This window comes from Aquarana catesbeiana, linkage group LG07 (assembly GCF_042186555.1).
Source record: "Aquarana catesbeiana isolate 2022-GZ linkage group LG07, ASM4218655v1, whole genome shotgun sequence".
Classification (NCBI taxonomy): domain Eukaryota; kingdom Metazoa; phylum Chordata; class Amphibia; order Anura; family Ranidae; genus Aquarana; species Aquarana catesbeiana.
Window position 1 is genome coordinate 88,418,339 of NC_133330.1, and position 15,521 is coordinate 88,433,859.

At 44.7% G+C, this 15,521-nt stretch overlaps 1 protein-coding gene across 2 annotated transcripts in view; it reads right to left on the minus strand.

Annotated features, from left to right (window-relative positions):
• Positions 1 to 15,521, minus strand: part of STAB1 (stabilin 1) — a 508,133-nt gene that overhangs the window by 249,992 nt on the left and 242,620 nt on the right. For both annotated transcript variants that reach the window (XM_073592448.1, XM_073592449.1), the window contains 5 exons: positions 13,613 to 13,720; positions 9,315 to 9,446; positions 8,289 to 8,417; positions 5,042 to 5,098; positions 1,078 to 1,164 (listed from right to left, as the gene is read on the minus strand). In XM_073592448.1, the coding sequence (XP_073448549.1) occupies positions 1,078 to 1,164; positions 5,042 to 5,098; positions 8,289 to 8,417; positions 9,315 to 9,446; positions 13,613 to 13,720 (513 nt within the window). The remainder of the gene's footprint in view (positions 1 to 1,077; positions 1,165 to 5,041; positions 5,099 to 8,288; positions 8,418 to 9,314; positions 9,447 to 13,612; positions 13,721 to 15,521) is intronic.

Below are 15,521 nucleotides of genomic sequence, written 5' to 3' on the forward strand. Positions count from 1 at the left end.
AGCTCACAAGGTTTTCACCTATTTGGTGATGAAAGTGACTTTACAGGCTCTCCCTCTGGTTCCTGGCTCAAGGGTGGCGTCCGACCTCCACCGCGGCCTACCCAGATCAGCTACTCTGTGATTCAGATGGAGCAGGACCGGCCTCCAGGCTGCCGCTGGACAGTAATGCAGTGCTGTCCACAGCTGCTCCAAAGATGTACGTGTGGTGACTCCTCTTGTGCAGGCTGCAACTCAGCCTCAGCACTCTCCAACAAAGAGCCCCTGCTTGCAGATCCAGGCCAGCGTCCCAAGAGAGTGATCCAGGCCTAGCACAGCCTTTTTGTCAGCTCTCCCAGAAGTCTGTTCTTCTCTGCCAGCTGGCTGGTAGTTGTAGTTCCCAACATTTCAACTAGAATGAGAAACTTGAGCCCTGGGACTACAATTCCCTGTATGCTTTGCTCTCTGGTGGTAATCACCCTGCTGGCAGGATGTGATGGCACAGTCTTAGCTGGCATTAGAGGGAAATAATCTCACTGCAGCAATGTTGCAGAGTGTCTTCTGCATGTGTACCATCACAGACGATCCATTTGTTTTTTTCCAAAAGGAGAGGGGAGTGGTTTAGGAGCAGAAAGAAACCAGCAAAATTTACTACCAGGTGTAACAATAGCAAATGGGACAGGTGTTCAGGTGGTTAGCTCGCAGAGTTGTATAGTGTCCACATACATAAGATCTAGCCATATCAGGTGCCTATCATGTTATATATATTGATAACTTAGACAGAGAGAAGAAAGGAGAGGAAAACTGCCACAGATACAAAGGGCAAGCACCTAAAAGGTACATGCACATATCTGAAGCACTCTACATAACCTTCTTCAGTTCAAACACGTTCAAACACGTCAACTATGATGGGCCACTTCACTAGCCAATTGGATTGTGAAGTAGATAGGAAGGGGTGGGCAAGTGTCATCACTATCTAGGTTGTTGCAGATATGACAAACCATCTAATTAAGTTGCTTAATAGTCAACCATGATAATCAAAGCATTTTGCTGAATATACATTTTTATATTTCGTTCTCAAACTGAAAACAATGTACTTACAACGTTTGTGAAGGTGCAATTAAATCTGCAGCCAACCACCGCTCTGTTCCTCCTTTTGTAGACACATACTCCTGAGCCCAGAGGTTCCTGTGTGGAAAATATATACTCACTAATTACATGTGCAATGGATTTTTTTATGTTACTTTATCACAAATATCTCTTTCTGCAGACAAGCTTGGATCCCTGTCACCGCATCTGCCATTAAAGGGATACTAAAGGTTAGTTAAAGAGGAGTTCCACCCGAGGTCCAGTCAAAAAAAAAAAAATTAAAAGTCAGCAGCTACAAATACTGCAGCTGCTGACTTTTAATTGGACACTTACCTGTCCCAGGGTCCAGCGATGCGGGGGATCGAAGCCCCGCTCGTCTCCCCCTCCATTCAGCGGCACCAGCATTGCAACTGTGGGCGCCGGGCTGTGGCTTCACAGCCTGGCACCCACTGCGCATGCGCGAGTGGCGCCGCGCGCCGTGATTGGCCGCTCAGTCACCTGGGACCTGTAATGGGTCCCAGATGATTGACAGGAGGGAGGGAGCAGAGCGGAGCCCTTCCTGTGCCGAGGGGGAAGTGATGTCACCAGCCCAGGCACTGGAAGGGGCAGACTACGAGGAACCCCCTAGCAACAGGCATTTAGAGGTAAGTTAAAAAAAAAAATATCCAAATGTTTTTTTGTTTTGTTTTTTAGGATTTTTCATGTTTTTTTTTTTTTTGGGTGGAACCCCACTTTAAAAAAAAAACAAAAAAAAAAAACAAACATGTTATTCTTACCTCCTCTGTGCAAGGGTTTTTCACAGAGTGGCCCCGATCCTCCTCTTCTGGGGTCCTTCAGTGGCGCTCCTGGCTCCTCCTCTTCTTGAGTGCCCCAACGTAAAAGCAAGGGGCACTCGTGCGGGTGCGCTCCTGAGTCCTGCTACTGCATCCATTGACACAGACAGCAGGACTCAGCCCCGCCCCCCGGCTTCCGCGTCACTGGATTTGAATGACAGTGCTCCTGCTGCAATCTTTCCAATGAGAACCCAAGCCAGCGGCTGGAACGCTGGAACGATCGGGTTCATGTAAGTAAAGGGGGGCTCTGGGGGGTTGCTGCAGTACAAGGGGTTTTTCACCTTAATGCATAGAATGCATCAAGTTGAAAAACCATTGGGGTAATTTACAACCCCTTTAAAGTATAACTAAAGGCAAAACTTTTTTTAGTTTTAGATATGACATGGTAATTAAACGATATAACATGAAGACCCTAATGAAAGATTTTTGAGACTTTATGTAAATTATTGAAAGTTTTCTCAACTGAAGACAAGCAAATCCTGGAATACAATTCAAGAAACACTGTACTTCTCAATGCAATTCTCAAACACGCGAAATATGCATTTCTGCCACTGGGGGTATTGCAGGGGAAATTACTTTATAATTTGTAAAACTACTCTACACTGATTTGTTTTTCTATTTTTCCGAAAATGTTAATTTTTTCCAGAAAAAAAAAAAAACAACAGGGAAAAAAAAACCACTTTTTTCTTATGGCTTCAAAATTTCCAGAAATTCTACATGTCTAATTTTAGATAGGGTGGAGAAAGATTAGAACACTTGCCAGGATGTAATTGCTGTCTGTGTCTGATTGCTCCCCGTTAGTGAGGTTCACCCTCTCTATTTGTCCTGTTTACCATTACTAAGAGTGAAAGTGGAAGACAATTCCAAAACCTTGGCCTCTCACCAAAACATTATAACAGCGGATATCTTCCAATGGGGATACTAGTTCTGGTGGTCATGATGACAACTAGGGTTTCCCTCACTTTGGAGGGATTTCTTCTTACTTTCCTCTAAACACCCCTTCCTCTAAAATCCTATAAATGCCTATGTGTGCATGGACACATAGGCTAACATGCAGGGGCGCTTAAAGACACAAAAAAAAAAAAAAAAACCCCACCAGATGCCCCTAGGGGCAGAATTAAAAATGTCAAGTAAGTGTGAGTCCTAAGACAAAACATGACACATCATACATTGATCAGCCATAATATGACCACCCACCATAACAGTGGATAGGGATGGGTGATTGTTTCGGCTCGGCCTGAACATCGACCGTTTGGGTGTTCGCTAAACACCCAACTTTTTTAGTATCAATGCAAAAAAAATGTTAAAAAATATTTATTTTAAAAAGAAGCAGTGATTTTAATGATGCTTAAAGTGAAACAACATAAATGAAAAATTCCTTTAAATATAGTGCCTGGGGGCTCCCCTTAGTCTGCCTGCCTGTAAAGTGGCACATCTGTACAGTGTAAACAACATGCTGCAGCAAAACTGACATATGTAAAGAAAAAAAAAAATTTAAATTGATTTTCCCGGCAGCAAGCCATTGCCGGGAACTCGAAAAAGGAAATAAAAGAAAAAAAAGAAGAAAAAAACGCGCCCCCCCCCCCCCATGCATACAAGGCCCTTTGGGTCAGGAATGGATTTTCAGGGGGACCCAACACCAAAATTAAATACCCAGGCCCCCATACCCTTTTTATGGCCAATAACTTGCATATAAGCCTTCAAAATGGGGACTTTTGATTTTTCATTTTCGGGTCCTATAGGCTTTAATAGCGTTTGCGGCTTGGGACCAAACTTTTTCTCTGTTCGGGAGTTCTAGTGTGACCTAAACCAGGGGGGTGTCTGGCCCATCACTGCCTGTGAAGACATGGAGTCCACTAGACCACTGAAGGTATGATGTGGTATCTGGCACCTAACCTTCAGTAGCAGATCCTCTAAATTGCGAGGTGAGACCTCCGTGGAACAGATGACTTGTTTTTCCAGCACATTCCCAGATGCTAAATTGGATTGAAATCTGGACAATGTGGGGTCCAAGCCAACACCTTAAACTCGTTGTGTTCCTCAAAGCATTCTTAAATTCATCAGACCAGGCCACCTTCTTATATTGCTCTGTGGTCTAGTTCTGATTCTCACATGCCCATTGTAGGTGCTCTTGGCTGTGGACACCGGTCAGCACCCTGACCAGTCTGTGGCTACACAGTCCCATATGCAGCAAACTGCGATGCACTGTGTATTCTGACACCTTTCTATCGGAACCAGCATTAACTATTTCAGCAATTTGAGCTACAGTGGCTCTTCTAGTGACTTAAACTACACAGCCTTTGCTCTCCATGTGCATCAATAAGCTTTGGCTGCCCATGACCCTATTACCAGTTTTGCTTTCTTGGACCACTTTTTGGTAGGTCCTGACCAGTGCAGACTGGAGTTGCTCTGACCCAGTCATCTAGCCATTACAATTTGGCCCTTGTTATGCCCTGTACACACGGTCGGATTTTCTGATGAAAAAAGTGCGATCGGATCGTGTTGTCAGAAATTTCAATCGTGTGTGGGCTCCATCGGACTTTTTCCTTCGGAATTTCCGACACACAAAGTTTGAGAGCAGGATATAAAATTTTCCGACAACAAAATCCAATCGTTTAAATTCCGACCGTGTGTACACAAATCCGACGCACAAAGTGCCACGCATGCTCAGAATAAATTAAGAGACAAAAGCTATTGGCTACTGCCCCGTTTATAGTCCCGACGTACGTGTTTTACGTCACACGTTTAGAACGATCAGATTTTCCGACAACTTTGTGCGACCGTGTGTATGCAAGACAAGTTTGGCCCACAATCCGTCGGAAAATCAGATGGATTTTGTTGTCAGAATGTCCGATCAATGTCCGATCGTGTGTACAGGGCATTAGAGTTGTTAAACGTGCCAAATTTTCTGCTTTCAACACATCGGCTTCAGAAACAACCTGTTCACTTGATGCCTTATATATATTCCACCCACTTTCAGATGCCATTGTAACAAGATAATCAATGTTGGTCACTTTACCTGTCAGGGATCATAATGTCATGGCTGATCAGTGTAATGTGCTGCTTATTTATACTGTACTGGAATTTTACTTTATGTTTAATGTTTACAGGGGGATAGTTTAGACAATAAATTGCACACTCACCTCAAGATCTGATCCCTCTGGACATTGAATGCGTCTGACACAGGCACCGCATTTTGTCTGTAGAATAAAATGATTGGGTTTAGAGAACTGTATGTTGGAAAAAAACGCTTTTAGAAGTCCTTATATTGCTAAGAAAAGTATTAATACCATTAACAGATGAGGAGATATGTTGTACACATAACCCTTTGCAGTGTTAATGTAAAAAACACTCTTCCTAATGTGTACCTGTCATCACTGGGTAACAAAGTGGAGGTATCGGTCTGTACCGATACTTTTCCTCCAGTACTCTGGGATACCAATTACCGATACCTATTTTACAATTTTTTTTTAACACTGTACCTTTAACTTTTTTTTTGATCAATGTTATTGCGGTTACAAGGGATGAACAACATCCCTTGTAATAGCATGGGCCATGACAAACCCTCTTTATGGAAAGATCTGGGGTCTATTAGACCCCAAATATCTCCTCTGGCCTCCAATGCAGCCGATCACACACAGATCAGTTTGATTTCTTGCTTCACTAGCCACTATATACAGAGGTGATGGTATATAGATGGGGAGGTATATATACAGAAGTGATGGTATATAGTAGTGGTACACCGAAATTTCGTCTGAAAACTGTGTTTTCTGCATGGGCCGAAAGAAAAAAAATGCAGATAATGGAGCGCCGAAAAGGGGACGGGGTCCACCACGGGTGCCGCCCATTGCGGGGGTGTCATCCTGGCACACCCCAGTCCTCCTCCTCCTCACGCAGAGCGGCGATCTCTGTGTGTCACATAGCTGAATTGTCCGGGCGACAGCAGTAAAGATGTCCGGCTTCTGTGATAGACGGCACACTAATCTAATGGCGGGACATTAAATCAGTGTGATTAAGCACTGACTACAGTGTGAAACGCGTCAGTATCCTGCATTTTTCTGCTGTGGCTTGTATCTTTTATGATCATCATTCAATAAAGGTTAAACATTATTTTGAGTGCGGCTGTCCAGGACTTTTTCTCACTACTGCATTGAATCAGCGTGACGTGATCACAGGAGGTGGGACATTGTTACTGTGGCTGGGAAATTCAAATCCAGCTCCGTGACACACTGAGATTGCCGCTATGATCCCGGCACAGGCAGGCTGCATCTAACAGGCACTGGGAGGCTGCATCTGACATGCACAGGCAGGCTGCATCTGACATGCACAGGTAGGCTGCATGTGACTGGCACAGGTAGGCAGGCTACATCTGACAGGCACAGGTAGGCAGGCTGCATCTGACAGGCACAGGTAGGCTGCATCTGACTGGCACAAGCAAGCTGCATCTGACAGGCACAGGTAGGCTGCATCTGACAGGCACAGGTAGGCAGGCTACATCTGACAGGCACAGGTAGGCAGGCTGCATCTGACAGGCACAGGTAGGCTGCATCTGACTGGTAGGCTGCGTCTAACTGGCACAGGTAGGCTGCATCTGACTGGCACAGACAGGCTGCATCTGACAGGCAGGCTACATCTGTCAGGCACAGGCAGGCTGCATCTGACAGGCACAGGTAGGCTGCATCTAACAGGCACTGGCAAGGCTGCATCTGACTGGTAGGATGCATCTAACTGGCACAGGTAGGCTGCATATGACTGGCACAGGTAGGCTGCATCTGAATGGCACAGGTAGGCTGCATCTGACAGGCACAGGTAGGCTGCATCTGACAGGCACTGGCAAGGCTGCATCTGACTGGCACAGGTAGGCTGCATCTAACTGGCACAGGTAGGCTGCATCTGACTGGCACAGGTAGGCTGCACCTGACAGGCACTGGCAAGGCTGCATCTGACTGGTAGGCTGCATCTGATAGGCACTGGTGAGGCTGCATTTGATGGACACTGGTGAGGCTGCATTGATCTCTTGTATTATGTCTGCAGTTTCTGACCATCTCCTGTATCATGTCTGCTGGAGGTGCACCGAATGGAAATTTTGCTAATACTATTAGCAGTGTGTTTAAGTAAGAGATTACAGACATGATACAAGAGATGGTTAGAGACTGAGGACATGATACAAGAGATGGTTAGAGACTGAGGACATGATACAAGAGATGCATTTTCGGTTTTGGCACCAAAATTTCCATTCGGTGCACCCCTAGTATAGAGATGGGGGAGGTATATATACAGAGGTGACGGTATATAGATGGGGGAGGTATATATACAGAGGGTGGGCAGGGAACGTTTACAAGGAGTGGTGAGGGGAGGGGTAAAAACAATTACAGCCAATAGAAAGCAGAGGAAGAAGAGCAGGAGGGAGACAGCTGAAATGTCATCAGTTGTTAATGACGGGGCAGCCCCTTAACAACCGATAATTCTTTTGTATACATTTCAGCTGTCAGCGGGGGAATCCCACTGACAGATGAGAGAACTGAACCTAAAGGTATCGGTTTCCAGTATCGGCGCATTTGCACGAGTACCAATACTCTTGCAAATGCTTAGTATCGGTACAACCCTAGCCTAAAGCAACCTAACTTGGCTGATACTTGACATATTATAGGAAAATCAGAACAAAAGCAAACTAACTTGGTTGGAATTTGTTCAATCCTTGGGAAAATAGTTAGAGAACTTGGCAGGTATTGAGCTAGTTTTTGGAAACATTAGGACAAAGGCAACCTAAATAAGTAGATATTTGGGCAGTTAACGGGTATTTTAAGGAAAGAAGGTGGATTAAGCCTTGTACACATGGTCTGAAAATCGGTTGGTTTGGCAGGAACCAGACAACTTTCTGCCTGTGTGTACAGCTGTCTGTTCTATGAAAGCCAGTCTCACAACAGGCTTCTGTTGGAACGGGCATGCTGGAAGACCAGCATCCAATCAGTGCTGGCAGCCAATGGCTGCGAGCGCTGATCAGTGTGTTCTGGCCGGGGGGCAGCCTCCCTCTCAGAATACAATAGTACAGCGGGTGAGATCGCTACACTAACTTCACTTGGGTTGAACAGAAAAAAAAAACTTCTAGCGTGTACCCAGCTTAAGACTTTTAAGACATTTTTTTTTACCAAGAATGCCTCATTTATTGATTTATTTATTGTTTTGTTCTGTCCCCAGAACAAAGCAATGTATCTACTGTATCACAATCCTAATGTTCCATTTTCACACGTCAGGTCACCTACTGACAACTTTTAAACTTTTATATTGAAATGGAGCGTACAAATTAACAACAGGTTGAAGATCTTTGATGCGTTAAAGAGAAATGGGTGATTTCTGATAAAGATCCAGCTAAGAATAGGCCTAGTTTACCTTTTTTACTATTTTTTCAGAAACATCACAGCGGTTTTTCAAGGCTTTTAAAACTTCAGATATTCCCATAAGCATTCCATTATTTGTTTCATAAAAGCTACCATCCAATGGAACATCATGAACAAATGTCTGTGTAAAAAAAAAAAAAGAACATGTATATTGTTTATATCTATCCAACAAGATAGCAGCAAACTCAACTAGAAAAAGTCAGGTTTGAGAAAAGTTTTATGTCTTATGGGGCAAATTTTCTTTGTTTATCACATTTGTCACTGTCAATTCGCATAAAGTGCTTGCATAGTCAAAGCTTTTTTTTTTTTTATAGTGAGGCAGGCCATAGACAGATCAAAATTTGATTATTATCGATCTATCAATCAACTTCAGTATAACAAGCCTGTCGGTTCTTTTGTGCGATCACTCCCGTCAGAATACAATAGCACAGCAGGATGGATTCCCCCATCAACACTGACTGTTAAAGGAGGAATGGAGCGATTTTCTTTTCCTCAACCCTTTTTACTTCATAATCTATGGCTTGCCTTAAAGTTAAAAAGCCATGACAAGTTTTCATTGCTGTTTGTGGCCCCAGTGTCAGCAAAATAGCATGATAGGAACTCCAAAATTCTGAGTTGTCACCAGAACAAAAACTGAGGGGAAATCTTTTATTGGGGATGCTTGGGGGTCTAGTTATTAAAAATTGCTGTGCGAATGTCTCAAGCATTCACACTTCTGTCATAAATAATCCCCATACCAAGCAATACCCATCAGTGAATGTGTAATGTAGTGACAACTGTCTGAGAGTTGTCACTACTTTACACATTCACATTCATTTCCCCCCACCCTAAAGAGATTTCTTCTTACTTCCTGTTGCCTCTACAGAACAGAAAGTGAAGGGATGGGCACAGGCAGCAAAAAATAAACACTTGTCGCCTCTATCCAAAACTAACAAGAGAAGTTCTGGCTATACATAAACTTTGTCTAATGTATATAACAACATTATATTTTTGGCTTTTGTAGACTATTATACTGTACCTGGTTGTACCTTTTGAAAAACATCAGCCAGTAAGATAATCCCAGCATGCTGGATCTATGCATCCCATTCAGTAAGTCTGTAGGGAACAGCTTCTCACCCAGAATGATGTGATATTGTATTGTGCTGTTATCCTAAAATACAAAGTTGGATTCAGCATTTGAATTAGATCACAGTCTTCTTATCAATCATGCAGGTATAAAGAGGCATTTAAAATATTAAGTGCATCTGAAGTGTCATTTGAATGGATAAACATGCTTTCTGTAGTGCTCAATAATGTTTTTCCTGTAACTAAATCCCCATCTCCCATGACAAAAATATATGCAAAAAAAGCCATCAGGTGAAGCTTTAGGCTACTTTTCATGTGTTTTGCAGCATTTCCTTATCTCCTATTGTAAAAAGCCTGTTGTGTACAGAGCTCAGTAGGTCAAGCTGAAATTCTCAGTGAATGAGTCAGAGCAGTGACTTTTCCAACCCTCACTGCCCCTCCCTTTAGCCAGCTCCATCAGAATCTTGAATCAAAGATAGGATGTCTAAAAGAAAAAACAACCTATGCTGTGCTCTCTTTCGTTATAGAACTCATAATGCGATGCCTGCATGCTAGGTGCATCCTGCATTATATGATACATTTTTATTAAAGCAGTGATTTTGATCACCAAATATTCAGTTCACAGGGAAGATAGACTTTCAGTGAATATTTAGTGAATGTCACATTTACCATTTTATGAATATACCTCATAGTTCTCTGGAATTCCCATTTGTAAAACATTGACTGTATACATCATTTTAAAAAAGATATAAAAATCAGTTAAAGTATAAACTTGATAATTGTATATGGGAAACCTTTAGATATTTATTTTATTGCAGATGGGAATATGATTTTTTGCTATGGGCTATTACAGACACTTGTATAGTTAAGGTGATTTAACCAGAAGGGAGATAGGTAGCCATCAGGGCTCACACATGTAGCGCTGGTAGATTTACAATCTACCGCATGTTAGGTAAATTTAATAATTTGGGCGTTAGGAAGGTAAAAGTTTGCCTCTGTTCCAGCTCGGCTGACGTTGTGTGTGTTTCCGTGCTGACCGGTGGGTGTCGCTGTTGCCACTGGTCAGTGTTGGAAAGGCAACGTGTCGAAGTGTATGGATGCTCCTCTGTCTCGGAGACAAGCTCGGTGGAGGTGGTCCTCCGAGTTGCATTCTGGGAAGAGGGTATTTATGGGACAGACGCCATGTTCTAGGGTTAGTTTTACAGCCACCTACTGGCCCTCCTGGCCGACAGGTATGCGTTAAGGAGCTACCTCCTGGTCCTCCGATCGGGAGGCCCACGATACAGCGGCGCAGGGGTGGGTCCAGAGGCTTGTCTGGGGCCTACCACCGTGGCCGAGGAATGGTCCTGAGCTGTTGGTCCTGTGTGACGAAGCTGGACAGCCGAGGAGATCCCAGGGGAGGACCCGTTTTGGAGAGATCACGCAGCGTGCTGGTCTATAGAGGGGCCTGGTGACTCGGCTGGAGGACGTATCCAAAAGAAGTAACTATACAGCATAGTGTTGCCGGTTCGGCTTAAAGGTTCAGGCACTGTGACTGACTTTCACTACAGAGAAATCTGATACATCCTGTGGCAGAGGATCGTACGGATTTACCCCCCAAACAAGTCTGTGGCAGAGACTTTTAATTCGTGCTGCGTACTGGCTGCTGGACCGGTGAGATAGGCCTATCCAGACGAGCAAGGAGTGTGTCCCACAAGGGGAGCGCATCCCACATAATTATCTGAATTCTACCAGGACATTGGTCACTAAGATTCTACAAGAAAACACTTGAGTTTCTCCTGAAAGTTTCCTTTTCCGCCTCTTTCCTGCTACTTCCTAAAGTTTGTCTGTTTAATAAAGCATTGAAAATGTACTCCAGTGTTGGTGCATGTGTCGTCCAGAAGTAAACTCAACAGAACCCTAGAGCCGGTGCCGGTGAAACAGAGGGAAGCAAAGTGAAGGTAACAGACCCACTTAAATCAGCAGCTCCACCGAGAGTTAGTGCTTCATGTTGGGGCGTCGTCCGGGATTTGTTGACCGTCAATTATTGCAACCCAGTGGAGTGTTCTACCGGGAGTTTACAGAGAGAGCTGGACTTTGAGAAAAATATTTTTTCAGGAAGAGGAAAGGTTAAACTGAAGGACTTTGCTTCTGATTGCGTAGACGCTGGGCGCCAGAAAAGGCCCAGGAGCTACGTGACTGGAAGAACAAATGGGAGGAGTTACCCTACTTGCTACCGCGTGGGACGCATGTAGCGTGCTTGGCGCCAGAGGAAGAGAGAAGCGTCGTGATCGTGCTGAAAAGATCAGAGTGTGGCTATGTCTTTTCCGGCGTTGCAATCGGTTGTGGGACCCAGAGTGTTCCCTGCAAGCACCATGATGAATACTGTGCAATCTGGAACTCTGCTCAAGGATACTGGAGTTTGAATGAAGCTGCAGGGGAAGTTTGTCCTGTGTCCTGTATACCTCGGGAGATGTTGAGGGACTGGGCATGACCTGTCATTGGTGTGGAGGATTGGCCGTACATCTTCGTCCATTCGGCCGATGTCCACAGTGTGGAGAATACTTGTTTATGGTGGAGCCACCTACCATGCCTCCCCGTGCCTATCGGATGGATTGGGTGACAGGTATCGCCACAGTGGAAGCTGTTACCGCTACAGAGAGAGAGCGACGGGCCGCCACTTTGCCTGTTGCTACCGACAATGTTTCGGAAAGATGCTGTCTCATCAGGAGACATTGCTTTGATTCCTGAGTCCACTACATCTACTTCTATGGTGCCTACTCAAAAGAAGGTGGGCTATGTGAAGGCTTCCTGCGGCCGTGGTCGAGGCCTACCCCAGAGGTTACCTGAGCCGGAGCTACCAAAGTCTACGCCTGGGACAGGTAAGCCACTGTTGGGGACTGTAAATAAATATTTGCCAGTGGAAGAATTGAGAGATTCGGAAGTAGAACCCATGTCAGATCTTTCCGGGGATGATGACTTATTTGAAACTATGTCGCAAGAGCTTCAATGGATGCTTCGTACATTGGAACTATGGTCGGCACATCTATGACGATAAGGTGGTAATCTGCAGACCGGGAAAGGACGATGCTGTATATTTTATTACCACTGTGGATAAAGAAGGAAAATCCGTGACTTTATCAGATCCTCGGTTTTACTGGTAATTATGGACACTACCACTTTAAAGTTACTTAGATAGATAGTGTCAGGGTAAAGAGATCTGCGTGGTCAAGATCTACAGACCCTGTTCATTGTTTAAATCCAAGGACTTCTTTTGCTAGCCGGATTTCTTTTATAAAAAAAAAAGAGAGTTCTTATGCAGCGATGGAATCCTAAAGTTTTTGTAGTATAGATTGTGGGAAGAGAGTTTCATTTTTAATTAGGCTTTGCTCCTACTGTTGTATAGGATATGTATATATGTGTGCTTAACTATGTTTCCTTTTCAGGGATCATCGGATCATATGCATAGCTGGGAGGCTTTTCAGCTAGATAGTTAGTGAGGTTGTGTACAATTTTATTGTGGTTTTGTTTGCGGCTGTGAACATATTGTTTTGTAAGATATAAGTCTCATAATGTGTTTAAACTGTCCTTTCTCTCTCTTTGCCTATCTAAAGTTATAAGAAACTCAAATGCTTACTCTCAGGCTTGAGAGTTACTGTTACTGTGTTTGGACAGACGTTGGGGACAACGTCTCTTGTAGTGGGGGGAGTATGTAGCGCTGGTAGATTTACAATCTACCGCATGTTAAGTAAATTTAGTAATTTGGGCGTTAGGAAGGTAAAAGTTTGCCTCTGTTCCAGCTTGGCTGATGTTGTGTGTGTTTCCGTGCTGACCGGTGGGTGTCGCTGTTGCCACTGGTTTCTCCTGAAAGTTTCCTTTTCCGCCTCTTTCCTGCTACTTCCTAAAGTTCGTCTGTTTAATAAAGCATTGAAAACGTACTCCAGTGTTGGTGCGTGTGTCGTCCAGAAATAAACTCAACGGAACCCTAGACCCGGTGCCGGTGAAACAGAGGGAAGCAAAGTGAAGGTAACAGACCCGCTTAAACCAGCAGCTCCACCGAGAGTTAGTGCTACACACATGTGCAGTAACACTATGATTTCTGGCTACAGGCTATGAGAAGTTTGCAGTAGTATGACCTAGGAAAGGGCCAAGCTTTCTACTTTCATATACAAAATAAAAAAAAATAAACAAAATACTAACAAGCCACAATAAATAATATAGTTTAAATGCTTTCATAATTTAAATTTAAATTTAATATTGATATATAGTTACCAAGTTGCCAGATCCAGATTGATTGTAAAACCTCTTTATAGCAGAATTATCAGGGACAAAAATCGTATAGTGCAGTGATGCTTCAATTTCCTGAACAAGACCTGATTTCTGTACCCAAAACAAGGAAGAAATGTTATACTTGTTTGCAATGACTACTAGATTGGTCAAAGCTATTTGATATTTGGGCTGTATTCAGCATGTATTAAAGACCAACTGGAGCAAAAACATTTATATTGTTTTGGAAAGAACAGTGGTTCCCAACCTGGGATACTAGTTCCCCCAGAAGCATTTGACAGCACATTTAGGGGTACTTTAAAATATTTGGCAGAAAACGGCTGTGGCCGTGGAAAGTGATGGGCTTACCCCTCCTCTGTGCGGAGCTGCTTTTTGCTGTGTGTACAAATTGGTGCAGACAGGGACACTGATAGGGGGGACCACCAGTTCTCCCATAGGGGGCCCAGCACACATGGGGGCCCGGACAGGAAGGGGGATTGGTGTGGCGGCAGAACCATGCCCTGTGCAGCTCTCTGCAGCAGCTGAATGCCTGTTTATCCCCCTCCCACCAGCTTTCAGCTACTAGAGGGAGAGAAACACAGGGCATTGTTCTGCAATTAACCCCCAGGGTCGGCATTCATGTAAATCGCCTGCTATTTATATGTAATTCACATGGACGTTTATACGTAAATTAGGTCAACAACCCACTGTGATTCATATGCAAATCACGCCCCCTTCCTCTGCATGCCCCCCACCTAGCAGATATAAACAGCCACTTCTACGCCCATTGAGCCTGCCACCAGATACTACACTTGCAGAGCGGGTTCAGCCCTGCAGAAGAACTGAGTAGACAGTAGAGCGAAGGGGTTATTGTTTGGGAGAGGTAGGGTGCAGAGGTACATAGTGAATGGTGCACCATGGGTACAAAGAAAAGCGGGGGGGGGGGGATTGTGTGCAAAGGTGAGCATAGGGAACATGTAGAGGAAAAGAAAAAGGGGGGGTTTGAGGTGCAGTGTTTGAGGTGCAGAGTTGAATGAGAAGGGGGGGTTGGAGTGCAGAGGTTAGTAGAGGATGGGGTTTAGGAGGGGCAGAGGTTAGTAGAGGAGGGATTAGGGGGGCAGAGGTAAGTAGAGGAGGGGTTGGGGGGCAGGGGTTACCAGAGGTGGGATTTGGGGTGCAGAGGCTAAAAATAAAGGGGTTTGGGGGCAGAGGTAAGCAGACATGGGATTTGGGGAGCAAAGGAGGAGCCTATCCTGTCAGATAGAAATCATGGGGCCCCTTATGGCCTAATAGCAGCCCTGGGTGCAGATACGGCAGCTGCACAGACACAGTCAAATTTCAAAATTTGATATGCCTGGCGGGAGCGAGTGCATGGATCCACACGGGTTGATTTACTAAAATTTGCAAAATATTGTGCAACTCTGCATAGAAACCAATTAGCTTCTAGATTTTTGTTTTTCGTCAAAGCTTAATTGAACAAATTGAAGTTGATTGGTACCATGCACCGCTGCACCAGATTTTGCACTCTCCAGTTTTAGTAAATCAACCCCAAAGTCATAGGCGTCTGCAAGGGGGGGGGGGGGGGGCAAGGGGGGGGTCAAGTGCCCCCCCTGGAAGCGAGTACATCGAGTGCAGTGAGGGCGCATTGAGCTGAGGCAGAGGAGGGGAGCTGAAGCAGTCAGTGCTGCCTGGCTCCTATCACAAGATCTGCACACATAGATTGTGCCCACCATGTGCAGTGCAGTGACCACCATGTGATGTATTGTGTCCACCATATGCAGTGCAGTGACCACAATGTGATGTACTGTGCCCACCATGTGCAGAGCAGTGACCATCATGTACTGTGCCCACATGCGGTGTGCTCACCGTGTAATGTGCCGTGCCTGCCATGTAATGCAGAGTGGTGTGCCCTCCG